The sequence below is a fragment of the Cyprinodon tularosa genome, unplaced genomic scaffold, assembly GCF_016077235.1.
Source record: "Cyprinodon tularosa strain WSP-4 unplaced genomic scaffold, ASM1607723v1 ctg1189, whole genome shotgun sequence".
NCBI classification, from domain to species: Eukaryota; Metazoa; Chordata; class Actinopteri; order Cyprinodontiformes; family Cyprinodontidae; genus Cyprinodon; species Cyprinodon tularosa.
The window spans coordinates 93,756-111,396 of NW_024037991.1; the positions used below are offsets into that span (position 1 = coordinate 93,756).

At 44.2% G+C, this 17,641-nt stretch overlaps 1 protein-coding gene and 1 long non-coding RNA gene across 2 annotated transcripts in view; one reads left to right on the forward strand and one right to left on the reverse strand.

Moving 5' to 3' along the window:
* The window catches only part of LOC119772051 (retinoic acid receptor beta-like), a 92,606-nt gene extending 82,718 nt beyond the window's left edge, over window positions 1-9,888 (reverse strand). The window contains exons 1-2 of the mRNA XM_038268324.1: window positions 9,309-9,888; window positions 1,132-1,280 (exon numbers count right to left, since the gene is read on the reverse strand). Coding sequence (XP_038124252.1) covers window positions 1,132-1,280; window positions 9,309-9,465 — 306 coding nt within the window. The 5' untranslated portion in view covers window positions 9,466-9,888. The remainder of the gene's footprint in view (window positions 1-1,131; window positions 1,281-9,308) is intronic.
* Window positions 9,889-12,088: 2,200 nt separating this feature from the next.
* On the forward strand, window positions 12,089-12,689 carry LOC119772044. Its single transcript, XR_005279216.1, has 3 exons — window positions 12,089-12,221; window positions 12,419-12,519; window positions 12,622-12,689. It is a non-coding gene; the product is annotated as an uncharacterized LOC119772044 (long non-coding RNA).
* Window positions 12,690-17,641: the final 4,952 nt, after the last annotated feature.

A 17,641-nucleotide genomic window follows, 5' to 3' on the forward strand; every position in this document is an offset into this window, starting at 1 on the left:
AGTCTTTTAACGGTTAAAAAAGATCAGTTACTATAGAAAAGGCGGATTACAGAGAACCACAGATTTCAGATTTCAGTCAGAAAAATCTTTTTAAAACCATTTAACAGCCCCCCACCACCACCCCATGAATATCAGTAACCACAACATTAAGGAGTAAGAACAGATCTGCAGCATCTATGAGCGGTTACTAAGCAACAGCTGCAGACAGATAACTGCTGGCTGGGCAGATATTTCTGTGAAGGTAATTCCTAAAGCTGGAAAACTGAGCTTCATCCAAACCAATCAGAGTTTCTGGGTCACAGTTGATGTTTGGGTTTTTATTTTTGCTGATGCACTAAAGAAGGGAATGAAGATCAGAACGGGGGGGGGGGGCATTAGGAGGAGGTTCCCCATTAGTGGGAGGGACCCCATAAATCTACATTCATAATTGAGGAATTTTACATATTTTTGACTTAATTTATGTTAAAATTACTGTTTTCTGAATTAGAACAAGAAAAACTGATCAATTCAGCTGTAAAAGAGCAATTTGTTTGAAAAAATAATTTTAGCAGATGAAAACTGGGATCCTTTCTCAGCACCACTGAAGCTATCACCTTATTGTTTCTAAATAATTAGTAAAACTGAATTAGTAAAGAAAAGAAATGAAATAGATCCAAAGGACCGATCAGTAACCATTTCTGTTCCAGCGCAGTCTTTAGTACAGCAGCCATAACAGGAGCCAAGACATGATCTACAGGGGCACTGGCCCCCATTGGCCCCTGTCTAGAACCGCCCATGCATTAGGGGGAGGGGTCATCTCCAACCTCTGTGACTTGAGTCTAACATTGAATTTCTCATTTGATTTGAATCTGAAAGCTTTTTAAGGATGAATCACCTTCTAACAGCGTCGTCTGATAAAAAGGCTGAAATGACTGAATGAGGTCGACTTTGAACTAAACTTCAGATGAAACACAGAAAAACTGAAATCTACCAAATTTGCTCAGCTGATGGAAACAAGCAGCGAAGCAGAACTGATTTCAGTCAGCAGTGGACAGTAAGAGCAGGCAGCGCTCTGGAACAGAATCCTGTAAAACGCCAACATCAAGCAGAAAAAGGACGACAGCACAGCTGATCGTTGTTGGATGGTCCTACCTTGCATCCCTCACAGGCGCTGACGCCATAGTGGTACCCAGAGGATTTGTCCTGGCAGACGAAGCAGGGCTTATAGACTCTGGGAGGAGGCGGCGGCGACGGCGGGCTGGGGACAAGCTCCTCGGAACTGGCGCTCTGCGTTTCAATGGCTGCAGGGGAAACAAAGGACAGGATGAAATCACAACCAGCCTTTTCATGTTTCCCTACATTGGTCCTGAAGGACTGGCTGAGTCCTGCTTCTGGGAGGGGAGATCATGGAGCCAAACGGTGGCTTAGATCCACCAACACACCTGAATCCACCTGGAGAGTCTGACCTGCTCTACCTGATGACAGCGTTATGCCAACCGCCCGCAAAATAACAGAAATATCAGCAATAAAGAGAGATATTCTGAACATCTGTGTGGATTAACTCTGAGACCAAGGATCAGATGAAGGATGTTAAACTGCACAGTTTCTCATGAAGCCCTGATGACGCTTTAATCCGTGTAGATGGCAGCAGGAAGCCATCTTTGTAACCCTGGAGATGAAGACTCAGACAGACTTTATACAAAACAGCATTTCATTCAGTACAGCCCTCAAGACATTTCCATTTCTTAAACTGCAGCAGTGATCAAATGATTTCAATAAGACTGAGATTTAATTCACAGTTTTTCCAACATTTAGCACTTTTTTTCTTGTTTTATTCATCAGTTCATCAGTGTGATGGCGGTGGGGAAGAAGCTGCTGCAGAACCTGCTGGTCCTGCATTGAATGCTGTGAAGGGGGGGGAAGGGGTCATTGATGATGTCACGGGCTCGGGACACGCAGCGCTGGGATGAAATGTCTTTAATGGAGGGAAGAGGAGCCCCCATGATCCTCTCTGCTGTTCTCACCTTCTTCCAGTCTGAGGCGCTGCAGCCTCCACACCACACAGTGAGACAGCTGCTCAGAACGCTCTCTATGGTGCTTCTGGAGAAGGTGGGGGGGTGGTGGTGGGGGGGGGGTGCTCTCCTCATCCTCCGCAGGAAGTCCAAGCGCTGAAAGCTTTAAACTGAACGGAGGAGCTGAGGTAGAGCGGCTGAAGGCAAAACAGGGTTTGAATCTTTAGAAAGAAGGAAAACGTTCTTCATTCCTGGCTCCAAACAGATATTCCCAGTTTTATTTTTCCAACAGTGGTTCAGGCTCCGGCTTTCAGCACCGTTGATGGGACAGTGATTGGCCTCCATGTTCTGAATGCTGGCGTACCATAAAGAATAAATGATGAACAGTTTAGTTTGTGCCTTCAAGTCGTTGCCCAGAGGAAGACGTTACTGGATATAACCTAACGGAATATCTTCAGAACGGCTCCAAATGACACTAAACTCAGATGGGAGAGTAGAACATGATGGAATAACGGAAAATCAAGGACCAATGTAAAAAAACGGCGTTCCCCTTTAAACTGTTTGTGAGGAGAACAGATGGAGGCCAGAGGGCCCGGTGGTTACAACAGCTTCACTTCTGTCTGAGCTCCAGGGCAGCTGTGGCTATGGTGTGGCTCACCATGATGGTGATAGAGTGTGAATATTCTGCAGGGTCCCTCCTTTAAATCTCACCTTATTTCTCCCACCCCACTTGTCCACCGGACCTACTGACACCAGACAGGCAGGCGGACAGACAGGCGAACAGACACAATGAGCTGGCAGTGACTGCTTTCCATCGTGCTTCCTCCACCCTCTGTGGGCTCAAACTGTTCCCAGTTCTCCCAGTCACAAACCCAGTGACATGGAAAACATGCACCAACAGATGGCAAAGGAGCTGAAGCCTTCAGGCAGTTTCCGGCCATCTTGGAAGGTTAGCAGCTCTTCTGCTGCACAGAACCGCTTTAAAGGTTCTGCTGCATCCAGCGACGATGAGCCTCCAGCTGAGGAGAGGCAGACAGTCTGAATCAAACATCCTGCTCTCTATGAGGCAATCTGACTTTCCACGCCCCAAAGGCCACGCCCCTACAATCTGTGACCATGACAACAAGTCAAAGGGAGTATGGAGTGAAACATCAGATGACAGACTGAGTGTAAAGAGTGGGTAGAGTGGATCAGGAGAGAAGAGTCCCGGTCATCATACCGCCTCCTCCATGCTTCTCTGCTGGCTTCCAGCAGCAACCATCACAGGAGCAACCAGACTTCAAACAGCGTTTCTCTGCAAACCGATTTGACCTTAAAGTTCTGACAGAAACCCAGAATCACCAGATTTCAGCAGCTCACCGGAACAACAGAACATTTCAAACCTCCTAGAAACAGAATGAACAGATCAGAACCAGCGACACCATCCATCAGTGACCGGATGCATTTTAGACGTCCTCTATTGACATGGAGCCGCTTCCATCATCAGTTTCTATGGCAACGATAGCTCCTCAGCGGCTCCAGGAAACGGAGGATCCTTCCCATCAGCTGAGGTCAGATTCACCCAAGCAGGTGACCCGTCCTCAGTCTGACCCGGTTTAACCTCACAGCAGCCAGCGGTGACGGACCATCAGTCGGTGACCCGTCCCCAGTCTGACCCGGTTTAACCTCACAGCAGCCAGTGGTGACGGACCATCAGTCGGTGACCCGTCCCCAGTCTGACCCGGTTTAACCTCACAGCAGCCAGTGGTGACGGACCATCAGTCGGTGACCCGTCCTCAGTCTGACCCGGTTTAACCTCACAGCAGCCAGTGGTGACGGACCATCAGTCGGTGACCCGTCCCCAGTCTGACCCGGTTTAACCTCACAGCAGCCAGTGGTGACGGACCATCAGTCGGTGACCCGTCCCCAGTCTGACCCGGTTTAACCTCACAGCAGCCAGTGGTGACGGACCATCAGTCGGTGACCCGTCCTCAGTCTGACCCGGTTTAACCTCACAGCAGCCAGTGGTGACGGACCATCAGTCGGTGACCCGTCCCCAGTCTGACCCGGTTTAACCTCACAGCAGCCAGTGGTGACGGACCATCAGTCGGTGACCCGTCCCCAGTCTGACCCGGTTTAACCTCCCAGCAGCCAGTGGTGACGGACCATCAGTCGGTGACCCGTCCTCAGTCTGACCCGGTTTAACCTCACAGCAGCCAGCGGTGACGGACCATCAGTCGGTGACCCGTCCCCAGTCTGACCCGGTTTAACCTCACAGCAGCCAGTGGTGACGGACCATCAGTCGGTGACCCGTCCCCAGTCTGACCCGGTTTAACCTCCCAGCAGCCAGTGGTGACGGACCATCAGTCGGTGACCCGTCCCCAGTCTGACCCGGTTTAACCTCACAGCAGCCAGTGGTGACGGACCATCAGTCGGTGACCCGTCCCCAGTCTGACCCGGTTTAACCTCACAGCAGCCAGTGGTGACGGACCATCAGTCGGTGACCCGTCCCCAGTCTGACCCGGTTTAACCTCACAGCAGCCAGTGGTGACGGACCATCAGTCGGTGACCCGTCCTCAGTCTGACCCGGTTTAACCTCACAGCAGCCAGCGGTGACGGACCATCAGTCGGTGACCCGTCCTCAGTCTGACCCGGTTTAACCTCACAGCAGCCAGCGGTGACGGACCATCAGTCGGTGACCCGTCCCAGTCTGACCCGGTTTAACCTCACAGCAGCCAGTGGTGACGGACCATCAGTCGGTGACCCGTCCCCAGTCTGACCCGGTTTAACCTCACAGCAGCCAGCGGTGACGGACCATCAGTCGGTGACCCGTCCCAGTCTGACCGGTTTAACCTCACAGCAGCCAGCGGGACGGACCATCAGTCGGTGACCCGTCCCCAGTCTGACCCGGTTTAACCTCCCAGCAGCCAGTGGTGACGGACCATCAGTCGGTGACCCGTCCCCAGTCTGACCCGGTTTAACCTCACAGCAGCCAGTGGTGACGGACCATCAGTCGGTGACCCGTCCCCAGTCTGACCCGGTTTAACCTCACAGCAGCCAGCGAAGGTCTACAGATGTTTCCACAGTGTAATAAGATGGAGAACATTTCCTGTTCCAGCACTAAGAGACGTCCTTATCCTGAACTGATCCTGTCCAGGGTGACCCCGCCTCTCGCCCATTCCGGCTCCAGTCACCCCCTTTATTTATGGCCAACCTATTGCTGGGCTGCTAATAAATGGCTCAGATGTTCTCCTTGCTGCTGACTCTGGTTTCGGTCTCAGTAATATTCCTGCATCAGGCCTTTTCCCACATGATAAACCTTTGATTCAGTATTAAAGCCGCAGCATCACAGAATAATTTCCAGATGTTGATGGAGATAAAGTCCAAATTCAGACAGCAACCAGAGAAAGTTAAACGGGGTAGAAAGAAAATGTCAGTGTGGGGGTGACCCAAATGCAAAGATGACTTCTTGTAGGTTTAATGAAGAGAACTAAGGCAAACGTCCAAAAACAAAAATGCTGAGAATCAGAACCAGAGAACGTTAGAAAAAGTCCAATGGGCGACCAGAGAAGAACGACAGGGAGAGTATATATGGGAGACAGAACAAAGACTGGACCAATCAGCTGATAGGGAGCAGGTGTGGAGGGAAGGAGCTAGAAGGGAGCTAGGGGACAGGAGACAGGCACAAGGGGGCAGCAGAGAGTAACTAAAGACTGCTGGAATATAACACCAAAACGGAAAATTAAACCAAAGATTTAAAAAAAACCCAGAATTACTGAAAACTGAGAACTAAAAACTCAAAGTCTCAAAAAGGAAAACCATGACCTGAGCTCCAAATGCTGCTGGTCACATGGTCCAATGCCTGTTTATCGCTATGGAAACTGCGATGAGTGTTTGGAAGGTTATCGTTATAAGCAAATACCAACTTTATTTATTTCAATTTGTTTAGTTCAGGTTAAAAAAAACAATAAAAATAAAACAATAAAAACTGAAACAAATAATAAGAACATTAATAAAAGTCGGAGGAACAAAGACAGAAATATGCTAAAGACATTTTAATTCAGCAGGTATTAGTAATGTTAGGATTATGATCATTTTCACTATAGAAATGAATAAAGACTAATCCTTCTAATATAAAAATAAAGTTTACTTAAAGCCACAATCCTCACAACCTTGGAGATTAAGAACGAAAACCGAGTTAAAACTAATAATCCTGTGAGGCCGCTTCTTCCATGAATCTGCCTACATAGAGACCCATATGAAACATTTATACAGAAAATAAATCTTATCAGTACTTTTAGTTTTAGTCGGCAGCATGCTAAGAAAAATTCAAAACAGTTTAAATCAAATACCTGAAACTTTACAACATTGAGCCGCTATAAACACTGATATATTAAAATATTATAAGACTGAAACTAAAAATGAAATGAAAACCGGTTGAAATCTGATAGGAGTAGAAACAGCCTAATATCCCAGTTGTACCTAAAAGCAACACGAGCAGCCTCTCTACATCTGCTGCCTTCACAGTCCAAAGCTGCGCTTTGTTTAGCAAATAAAACTAGATTAGAGAATAAAACATTAACTGACCTTTTTTAAAGAAGCTAAAATAAAATATTTATTAATATTTATATATATATATATATATATATATATATATATATATATATATATATATATATATATATATATATATATATATATATATATATATATATATATATATATATATATATATATATATATATATATATATATATATATATATATATATATATATATATATATATATATATAAAATTTTTATTCCCAGTTTGTGTGGCTTGAGATGCAAAAGATGCCCAGAAAAGCATCTTGAACTTGAAACGCATCCATCCTGTGCGTTTCTGGAGCCTTTGGGTTAATTCTTCCGTGTTGGCGTGTGATGGTGCTTCATGGTATCAGTATCTGACTCCAGCGGGACCCTGACGGCGTCCTAATGCTGTTGATTAAACACGGCCAGCAGCTCTGTTTCATTTCACAGCAGAACAGGACTTTTATTTCTCCCCATCCGCCTTTCATTTCACACATCCAATTAATGAGCTCGGTGTGCAAGCTGTGCTAATAGCCTCTCATGTCCACATCAGACACGCTTAAGCCTTGAAGACAAAAAAAAGCTCCAATTATCCCATCACACACATCAGTGGAGCTCCGCTCATCCCTGAGCATCCCGGCCTGTTTCAGGCTGCGCTCCTTTAAGCCAGTTAGCTTTATCTTTAGCTGCATTTTGATGCAATTAAATCAATCGGTCCTCCTTCCTGCATCACCAGCATCACAGGCTGCCGTTCTGCAGCCTGAAAAGCCCATTTCATCTACGTTAAGGAGGTCCTTGATCATTCTTAATTAACATCATAACTGGGTGAGGAAATGCATTAACGGTGGGCCTGTTGTCAGCGCGGCTAATTAACACCCAGGAGGTTTCCATTATCTCCAATAAATAAACCAACAATCCTCTGACCCTGGGAGAGAGGCTCCACTCCGCTGGAGAACAGGCAGGAGTTTATTGTTCTCTGCTGGGGCAGGTCAGAGGGCCGAGGCGGGGCCAAAGAGGGGCCCTAAGGGCCGCTGAACTTCTGTCCTACTTTTTACCAAACCTGCAGGCTTAAAAGAAGAGTCACTATTTAAACAGAAAGCTGATGGCGGCACGGCGCGGCGTTAGGAGCAGACCGGTCTGCTGGAAAACCAGCTGCCGGTCAGACGAAATAACAAGCAGGTTAAAACGTGACGTTTAACGCAGGAAATGGACAGTTTAAAGGTTTAATTCCATGAATCTGCTGCAGTCAGAAAAACAGCCGCAGCTCAGCAGCAACAATAAACATAAATCATCTTTTACAGAATTGAAAGCGTCTCAATAAAGACACATTTCTTTATGAGGCGTGTTTGATCAGAGGAGCGTTCCTGATCAAGGGCTTCTAAATGTTGATCTATGATCTAATTAATCTTTATTTTATTTATTTAACGGATTCATTCCTGATTTCCATCCCAGCTCGGAACGTCTCCCGCTGCTTTTTCTCTAACATGGCGGGAAAAATGCAGATCGAGGTTATTAAAGGTTTTAAAACCAATAATTATGATACCGCTTTATATCAGGAATTATTCATATATGAATCTAAAAGAAACATTTATTTCAGTCCCTGAATAGACTGGATGTGGAAACAAGGAGACAAAAGACTTTCTGCAAAAACTAGACGGAAAATAAAAAAATAGAACAAAAAGGAAAATAAATACAATCAGCAGAAAAATAGAAAAAGCTTAATAGATTGTGAAACAAAGCAAAGCGTTTCCGTCTAAAGTCCCTCATGCTGCCGTATCTGGATCGCCATTTAGATGCAGAGGCAGAAAAACACAGCAACAAAAACCCTGAAATACGCAGATCTATGTGGAAAATCTACGGCAACAATAGATTCACATAAAAATCACATTAAAAGATCAACCGGGTCCTTATTGTAGTTAATAACATTAAAAAGAAAAGGATGAAATGAAACACGTCAATAAATACACACTAAATTACATATATTATATATTTATACATATTATTATTTTTAATTAAATAATTCTGTTCTTTTCCTTTTTTGCATGAAAAACAAAAATGTTGTTTTAATAATTTTTAGAAATTGTTCATTATTGAGTTCACACACACACACACACACACACCTGTTATGTTGGTTTTCTTCTTATCTAAACAGTTCAGGAATATTTTGGATATTATAAAAATGCAGATGTTCGCCACCATGTGACCCAGCTGCAGGTCAAAGGTCACAGCTGGATTAGCTCTCCTGCTGTGGATAAGCAGCCCTCCTGACAGCGCAGGACGGCGGGGGTGGGGGGGGGGGGGGGGGGGGCGGTAGGGGCCACCTGATGGGTCCCTGACCTGCAGCAGCGGCTAACGGTAAAAGCTGCTGCAACATCTATTCTATTTATTTCTATTATCAGTAAAATAAACTGATCTGATCCAGTCCCTGCATAACCTTCATCTATCATCCTCATCCTCACAGCTTAGAGAACAGCCACTGATCTTATTGAGGAGCTATTTATCTAAATCAGTGTCAGGGGCCGCAGGTACACCCCCCCACCCCCCCGGACAGTAGACTCTGAGAAATGCAGCTCTATAAACTTCTAGCAGCCAAACTTCTCCTGTGATCCTGTTCCTGCAGTGATCTCAGTGATTCATCTAGTTTTTCAATAAAAACGCAGCCACGCACCCCCCCCCCCCCCTCCCAAAAAAAATAAAATAAAATAAAAGCAGCAACAGGTGGGGCCCCGGGGGTCCCGGCCTGTCCATAGAGCGGGAGGTGGACCTACAGTGCGCGCTCCTCCGCTGCCTCCAGTCCCGCTGCGCCAGGCCGCTGATGCAGGCTTTCAGAGCTTTCTCCTGCAGCATGCAGGAGGAGGAGCTGGACGTGTAGAAGTCCAGCATCTGTCCGGGACTCACGGCCAGCAGGTCCATGCAGTCGAACATGTTCTCCTTCTGCTGAGCGCTCTGCGCAGAAACACAACTCCATCTAACTCCTCTTCTTCACCCCTCCTCCTCCACTCGCCTCCTCCTCCTCAGCGCAGCGGATTTCTCTCTCCTCCTTCTCCTCCTCCGTCCCGCAGCGGGTTCCTGAAGGATGTCGGTCCCGCAGCTTCTCCTAGGAGCGCCCGGCTCTCCGGCGGCCAGCGGCAGGTTCCTCCCGGTTCGGCTGTGAGCGGAGCCTCGTTCTTTCAGCAGGGAGGTGTTTGGAAAGCCGCGGCTCCTCTCTGCTCCTCATTTCCAGTTTGGCACCGACTGAAAGATTGAATCGCCTAATTTATGCGCCTGAACTTTGGGTGAACCTCCGAGCTGCTGACCTTCAAATGACCCAGAGCGGCTGACATCACTGCAGCGGAGCGGAGCGGAGCGGAGCGGAGCGGAGCGCAGAGGAGAGGAGAGGAGAGGAGAGGAGAGGAGAGGAGGAGCGCATTGGAGGAAAACGTTTTTTCTTCTCTTGTTAAAAAGAAAATAGAGAAATTTCCCAAATCTGGACTTTCTTTCTTTGATTTGTCGCGAAGCAGCGCAGCAGCTGAGCGCAGGTTGGTCCCGCTGAGCGCGGCGCCTTTACGCGCAAAACTCCGCTTCCCTTAAATACACAAAAAACTATTCTTTATTATATTTTACCGGGAAATAATTAAAATAAATACATTCATTAAAAACTGACTCACTGGGAACAAGAGTTTAGGAATTATGAAGGATAGAACAGAGAATATTAATCAGCAAAAGAATAATAATAATAATGTCTGTAATGCAGTTAAAATGCAACTTTATTAATAAATCAAAGAGTTTTTTTCTGATCTGAGGAATAAATGCTTTTTTTTTTTTCTCATGAAATGCAAACATTTAAATTTGTACATTTTCCACTGAGGTTTAATGTGACGGAAGGAGCAGCTTTCTGTTCACAAACAGAAAGACGTCATTATGAGAACCTTTCATTAGGAGCTAAAGGACAGCAGGGAGAGCCTGGCTGAGCAGCCTGTGGTCACCTCAGGTCTCCCCCACATCAGCATGGAGCCACCGCCATGTTTCATCGATGGCTTTTAATGTGTCAGCAGAACCTTAAAGAAAGAAATAAAAATTAAGCTTCTGATCTCATTTAGATGGAAAATATTTACCAGTTAATAAAAATAACAAATCAAACCAGAACTTCTGGATCTGAGAACCTTCAGAGCTCTGAGACCATGAAGGCAGAACCAGCTGCTGGTTTTCTCTGGATCATCAGATGTTGGTTCTGATTCTGAATCGGACCTTTGATCTTTTTGGGTCAGCAGTTGTTCTGACCCTGGAGGACAGTTGGACCCAGAGTCTGATCTTTGAACCATGACCTCTGACCTCTGGCCTGTTCTGGGTCCTTCTCTTAGTAGAACCTCCTGAGGAAGTTGATCCAGGTTCTCTGTGGTTCTGTCTGCTTCTCTGAAGGCCCAGATCTTAGAAACGGTTCTAAGAACCTTCAGCAGCTTCTGTCCTCGAGTCACGACGAGCCGCTTTGGCCTACTTCCTGTTGTTCTCCAGGTTCTGCTTCTCCCTAATGAAGCCAGTGACTGTAGCAGAGAGGAGGAGGAGGAGGAGGAGGGCTGCATCTCAGCCTCACTCTGTAGATCTTATCTGGTTGTCGGTGAGAAACGGAGCCTCAGCTTGTCTCTGATTTGTTAGTCTGCTTAAAAAGAACCGCAGACAGAAAAGCAGGAACCAAAACGACCCGAACAGCTGAAGCTGCAGCAGCTGCAGGCTGACTGCAGAAAGTATTATTAGAGTAAAATAGAACAGAAACGTCTTTATTGTCCCACAGTGGCAAACAGGTCGGCTATGGAAGCATAAAGGTTCACATCAGACTCTAAAATACTGAAAAGATTAAAAAAACAAAGCAGTCATTAGAGAATTAGTCTGATGGAATAAAAACTAATTCTTTATAAAACCTGAAGTGATGAAATGAGCGCTAACGGCTCGACTGAGGCTGGAACAAAAACATTGATCATTGATGTTTAACAGCAGAATCATCAAAGTCTCATTTCTGTTCAAAACTTTTCAAATATTTTTTTTTTTTATTCTGTTCATGTTTCAGAGAGAAAGAAAACTGTAAAGTTTAAATGTTTAAAAGCAGCTTATTTCAGATTGATTATTGTGTAATATTAATGAGAGTTTGGTGCGTTTGCTGTGCTGCGTTCAGGCACGCTGATGCATTATGAACGTTCCGGCAGTGCAGCTCTGATGGAGCCGCTGGCAGCAGAATAATGATGCAGGGAGGAGAAGGACCAGTTTGAACCTGAATTCACTCATCGTCAGCAGATAGGAAGAAAAAACATCTTAATGTTGATTGTTTTCTGTCCGCCTACGTTTCATCCTCACAGCCTCCTAAATTACACCATCAGACTTCTCACGCTAACAGGAAGGAGGTCAATCTGACGCCATAATGGTTTGAAGTGGGAGGGAAAAATCACCCCTGAACTTTCCCCAGTTTCCCCAGATGGACTCCTGAATGCTCTGAGCTCCTAATGGCAGAGTTAACAGGAGGACGTCTTCTGAAACTAAGCTCTGCAGCGCCACCTATAGGAGCCCACAGCGTTCCCGGCCTGCTGCAGGAACATCTGGGTCCCAATCATCTACCATTAAACACCTCCCGTCTTCACTGGAACCAGCGATGGATGAAAGCAGCGTTCCAACCTCAGACTTCCTCTCTGTGGAAATGTTCCTGTCTGATAAAGGTGCAGATTATTTATTTTCTTTACTCAACTGATTTATTTATTGTCTCGTTTTTTTAACGCTCACTTTTTTTAATCAATAAAAAAATAAGCCAATACTAGATAATACATAATTAAAATACAACTATTAATAATAAAACTCAATATAACACAATGAGAATTATGTAAAGAAAATGTGTTTTTCACGGCGTCACATTTAGCTGTGAAGTTGTTTGCGGGGCTCGAACCACCAACTCCTGCAGAGAGGCGTCACACAATGAAGACTCTGCTGCAAATGTTCTGGATTCATTCAGCTTCACTGGTCAGATTATCATTTCTCCCAGAATAATGATCGTCTTTGTTAGATTCCTGATTTACCAGCAGAACCTTTCTGCATATTTTCCCTCATTTGTTTCCAATGCAGAAGGAATCAGATGGTTTTCTGCAGGGAGAGAAGCCTTCCTAAGAAAATACACAGCAGAGCGTCTAAAGCTGCAGCTGAAAGCAGTGGAGGAGGAGGAGGAGGAGGAGGAGGAGGAGGAGGAGGAGGAGGAGGAGGCGTCAGGAGCCACTTTATCTGCTGTAGGACGATGCTTTACAGTTTTTATCAGCATATTTATTGTTCTGGATATTTTATTTAAGGTATTCAGCCCTGTGAGGTTGCCTCTGTCATTTCTGTGTCTTCCATATATTTTACCCGTGTAAAAAGAGGAAACTGGATGGAAAACCTGCTAACTTTCTAAATTCTGATGTAAATTCTTCCAGCAGCGTCGGCTGCGTCACGTCGTTCATATTTTAATGTTTTTTTGTTTTTTCCCCAGAGTGAGATTTTTAATCCAATTACAACCAATGCTGAAACAGTGAGTGATGATTTATAAACCATCCGTGCTTTTATTGACTAGATGACAGGTTTCCCAGCACATAGATCAGAGTTATTTAACTGGTTTGAACTGGGAATGTTTTACTCCTTCAGTCTGCATCTAGTGGAAATATTAAACCTGATGCTGAAGCTGGGAAGCAATCACACACAGCCTAGAATCAGCAGCGAACTGTAAAACATACAGGAAGTCTGTATAGGCGTAGGTCTACAACAACCAGATTTGCACCACATTTAGCAGCCGTATAGACTGTCACCTTTGGGGGATCAGAAGCAGACATGCAACGTGTCAGAAAACGCGTCATGTCGACGACAACAAACCCACCGTGGAGAAAAACGGAACTTTAATATCTGAGTTAACATGTCTGGATTTGTTTCAGGAGAAACTTTGACTTTCTCTGAAAACAAAATCAGTGAAGCTGCTGAATTCATTTTAAATTCAGCATCTTTGTATAAATAAAACAAACTAAACCTTGGTAGCTTGGAAGAATCTGATCTCCTGACAAGGTGCAAACTGAAAAGCATATCTAGGAGAGAAATCAGACACGAACCTTTAGCATGCTAGCCTTCAGCAAAACACATTCATTCATGTGAACATTTAAGGTCTCAGAAATCACAGTAGAACTAAATTTTGCTGAAGATCCTGGTTCTGCTGGAGGTTTCTTCCTGTTCAAAGGGAGTTTTTCCTCTCCACTGTCGCTACAAGCATGCTTAGTGTGGGGGATTGTATTTGAGTCAATGAGTCAATGCAATCAACTGGTTTTCCTTAGATAGAAAACTTTGTATCGATTTGACTGTATGATCTGGTTGAACTGTAAAGTGCCTTGAGATGACATGTGTTGTGAATTTGGCGCTATATAAATAAACTGAATTGAATTGAATTGACTGTCATAGATTTTCACAACAACATAAACAGAAGAGCAGGTCTCTCATTATGGAATGTGTGGATCTATTCATGTGGATCTATTCATGTTAGGGGTGTAAAGAATAATCGTTTTGTATCGATGCATCGATCCAAAATCCGATGCATCAATACGTCCGCAAGATAATCGATTCATGTTTTTTTTTCCTCCGGTCTATTTTTATCCATTTGCTCCTGGGCGTAATTCTCCCTCCCGTGCTGCGGTGGCGCTAAACCTATTTTGCCCTCCTACCTCGCTTCCTGGTTATAGTCTTACAGCAGTGTGTTGGAGCAAGCTTCACAGAGACATTTTTAAATTATGCTCAATATTGAAGCGTGGTCTGCGTTACACGCTGTGGGTCTAGATACGGCCGAGGCGGCGAGGAAGTGGGGGCGAGTTTAGTCCGACGACGGAGGGACATGAGGGCCAAAAAGAGCGGAGATCCAGGTGGAAAAAGGGTCCCAGCGTTCTCGCGTACCTCGCTCTTCTAGCGGGTCAAACTTCACGAGTTGTTTTCTGCAATTTCGGTCATAAAAACAAAACAAGCCGGCCTCCTGTCTGCGGCGCTGTCTACGGTCAGATACAATCTGGGAGAGGAGCAGCGGAGCGTCTGTGGAGGGGGCGGTGACGTCAACACTGGAGCCTTCTTCTTCTTTTTTTAAATGGCGGTTGGCAAACAACTTATAGGTGCATTACCGCCACCTTCCAGAATGGAGTATGGACCAGAAAAACTATTATATTCTCCCTAAAATACCCGTTCTTCTTAGAAAATTAAAAATACTCCCAAAAACTACATCCCCAGATGACCTTTGAAACGATTCCCTTATATCTAGTTTATTTTTATTCCTGTCTAACTCTCTACGCAACATCTCTCTTTCCTGAATATATTTATTACATTCTAAAAAAATATGTTGGACAGTTTCTCTGGAGCCGAGGTATTGCATTGAACTCATTACACTGATATTGTGCAGTATTTTTGCAGTATTTTTTGATGCAACTTTTCTACTTCTGTTATTTGCTGTTGTTTCTAAAGAAAATGCATAATGATATTACAGCTTTCATTGATTTATTTCAAACTTGAAACTTTGTTTAGCCTGTAAGGTGTAAAAAAAATAATAATAATAAAAAAAAAATTAACCGATTAATCGAATCGAATCGAATCGTGGTGTATTCTTGAGTATCGAAAATAATCGAATCGTTGGGTCAGGAAATCGATACTGAATCGAATCGCCATGATGGATGTGATTTACACCCCTAATTAATGTAGATCTTTTCCATCATGAAGATAAACAATGGTTCCATTTCATCTGTGAGCTTTTTTCTGAGTGCTTCTGATAGGTTCAGTCTGCTGTCTGCTGAGTCTGGACAGATGGAAGCGGCTCATAAAAATAAAGGAGTCGGTAAGAAGGGAAGCGAATGAGGCAAGAAGTGCATTATGGGGAATGATGAGGAGGGAGACATAATTATCTGCTCTAACAGCTAGTTGCTCTAAGTTAAAAGAAAAGGTTTTAGCTTTTTGCTAAATAAAGCAGTTTTGGCATTTCATCAGCTAAGGCAGTTGGTCATATAATAAAAAAACAGACAGTTTGTCCAACTGATCTGTTTAAAAACATGAGAAATATAATAAATGTATTCACAATCATATAAGTGTTTTAAAATATATGATACCAACATTTCATAGACTTTTATTAATTGCTGACATTTATAAGACTTTGCATGAAAGAAAGTATTTTTTCCAAAATCTGACTGAAACAAGAATAAACCTTTTTTATTATTATGTTGTTTAAAACTTTTATATATGAAATTACTTTATTGTAACTAAAACTAAACTAAATCTGGGACTAAAACTACAATGGCTGCCAAAACACCACTCAGTCACTGCACTGATGTCCTCTCCATGTGGCTGACAGAGAACATCCCAGAGCAACCTGCAGAGCTTCTTCAGCTCCCTGTGATCATCCCCTTACTGCTCTCTTTAATAAATGCTGCCCCTGATGAAGCGGCTCACACTCGCAGCAGAGAATAAGAGGTTGTGTTTACAGATGTATGAGTCCTTGATGTTGGCATAAAAAAATACAAAATGTTTTCACTGTTAAGATTAAATGCAAAAACATCTCCATCCCATCATGTTGCTGTAGTCTCTGAAAAACTCCAGAGGATTTTCTCCAAACATTTCAAACCAAACAGACCCTGAAACAGAGACTAGTTCATCCTACAGACCAAACCTGAGCGGAGTGGTGTCTGCAGTTCAATGCAGAGAGGAATGCTCTGATCTTTATATTAGCATACCAACTTTATTTATGAAGCAGGACAGGACCAAATCATAAAATACAATGCAATTATATAAAATAGAAAGGATAGAGTATAAAATACATATTAGTATAGAAACAGAATAAAACCTCTCAAATTGTGCCAAAAGCCAAGGAAAAAAGATGAGTCTTAAGAAGGGACTTAAAAGCAGCGAGAGAAGAGGCCTGTCTTCTGCTCAGAGGCAGATCATTCCTCAGCTTAGGACCTGCCACAGAAAAAGCACGGTCTCCTCTGAGCTGCATTTAGTCTTTGGGACCCTCAGAAGCAACTGATCAGCTGACCTGAGGGAACGGGAGGGCGTATAATAATGTAACAGCTCAGACAGATAAGGAGGAGCAAGGCCATTAAGAGTTTTAAAAACAAATAAAATACTTTTAAAATCAATCCTAAAATGTACTGGCAGCCAGTGTAAGGAAGCTAAAACAGGGGAGATGTGGTGGAATGTTCAACTACCTGTTAAAAGACGTGCAGCAGCATTTTGGACCCTCTGAAGTTGGGAAATATACTGACCCTGTATAAAGTGAGTTACAGTAATCCAGCCGTGTGGTCGCAAATGCATGGATCGCTGTTTCAAAATGTTGTTTTCAAAGAATGGGTTTTATTTTGGCTAGCTGCCTTAAGTGGAAAAAGCTGGACTTTATAACGGCTCTGATGTTTGCTTCCATCTTAAGACCAGCATCCATCTTAACCCCTAAATTAGTGATAACCAGCCTAACGTACTGAGCCAAGGAGCCAAGTGTTAGGATTCCAGTCTGTGTGGTCTGTGTTTGTCTTCCTTCCTCCAGCAGGAGGCGCCTGGTTCTGGTTGGCCTCCTCACACACCTGTGGAGGATTACCTCGTTAACGGAGTGCTCTTAAAGGAATAGTACACCCAAAACATGATTAGCCTTCATTTTCTACTCCCCCCCATGCTGAACAACACTCTGGAGTACTTTTTTGATATCTCAAATGCATCTGGAGATCTGGGAGGCTTCCTGCTGTCTGCTGACATTCAAATAATGGAGGTCTATGGCGCCCAAGGCAGAAAGGTCCATAAAAGTCCACAAAAAACGTGTCAATATTCCTCCATACTGCTCGTCCAATGTATTCCAAGTGTCCTGAGTGGGTAGCGTCCAGAATTTACTCGAAACGAAGTCATTTAGAATGTTTTTAGAGCATAAATAGTAGTGTATAGGATTTCCTGAAAGCGCGCACATGCGCGATCCCGACGCTGCGGAAGCCGGCAGACCAAACCAGTGCATTCAGCTCGGCAAAGAACTCATGCTCTTCCTCAACACTGAAGTCCTCAGACATTTTTCTTTCGTTGTTTCTTTCTTTGCACAGGTAAACAGCACATTTCTTCTTCTACGCTTGCA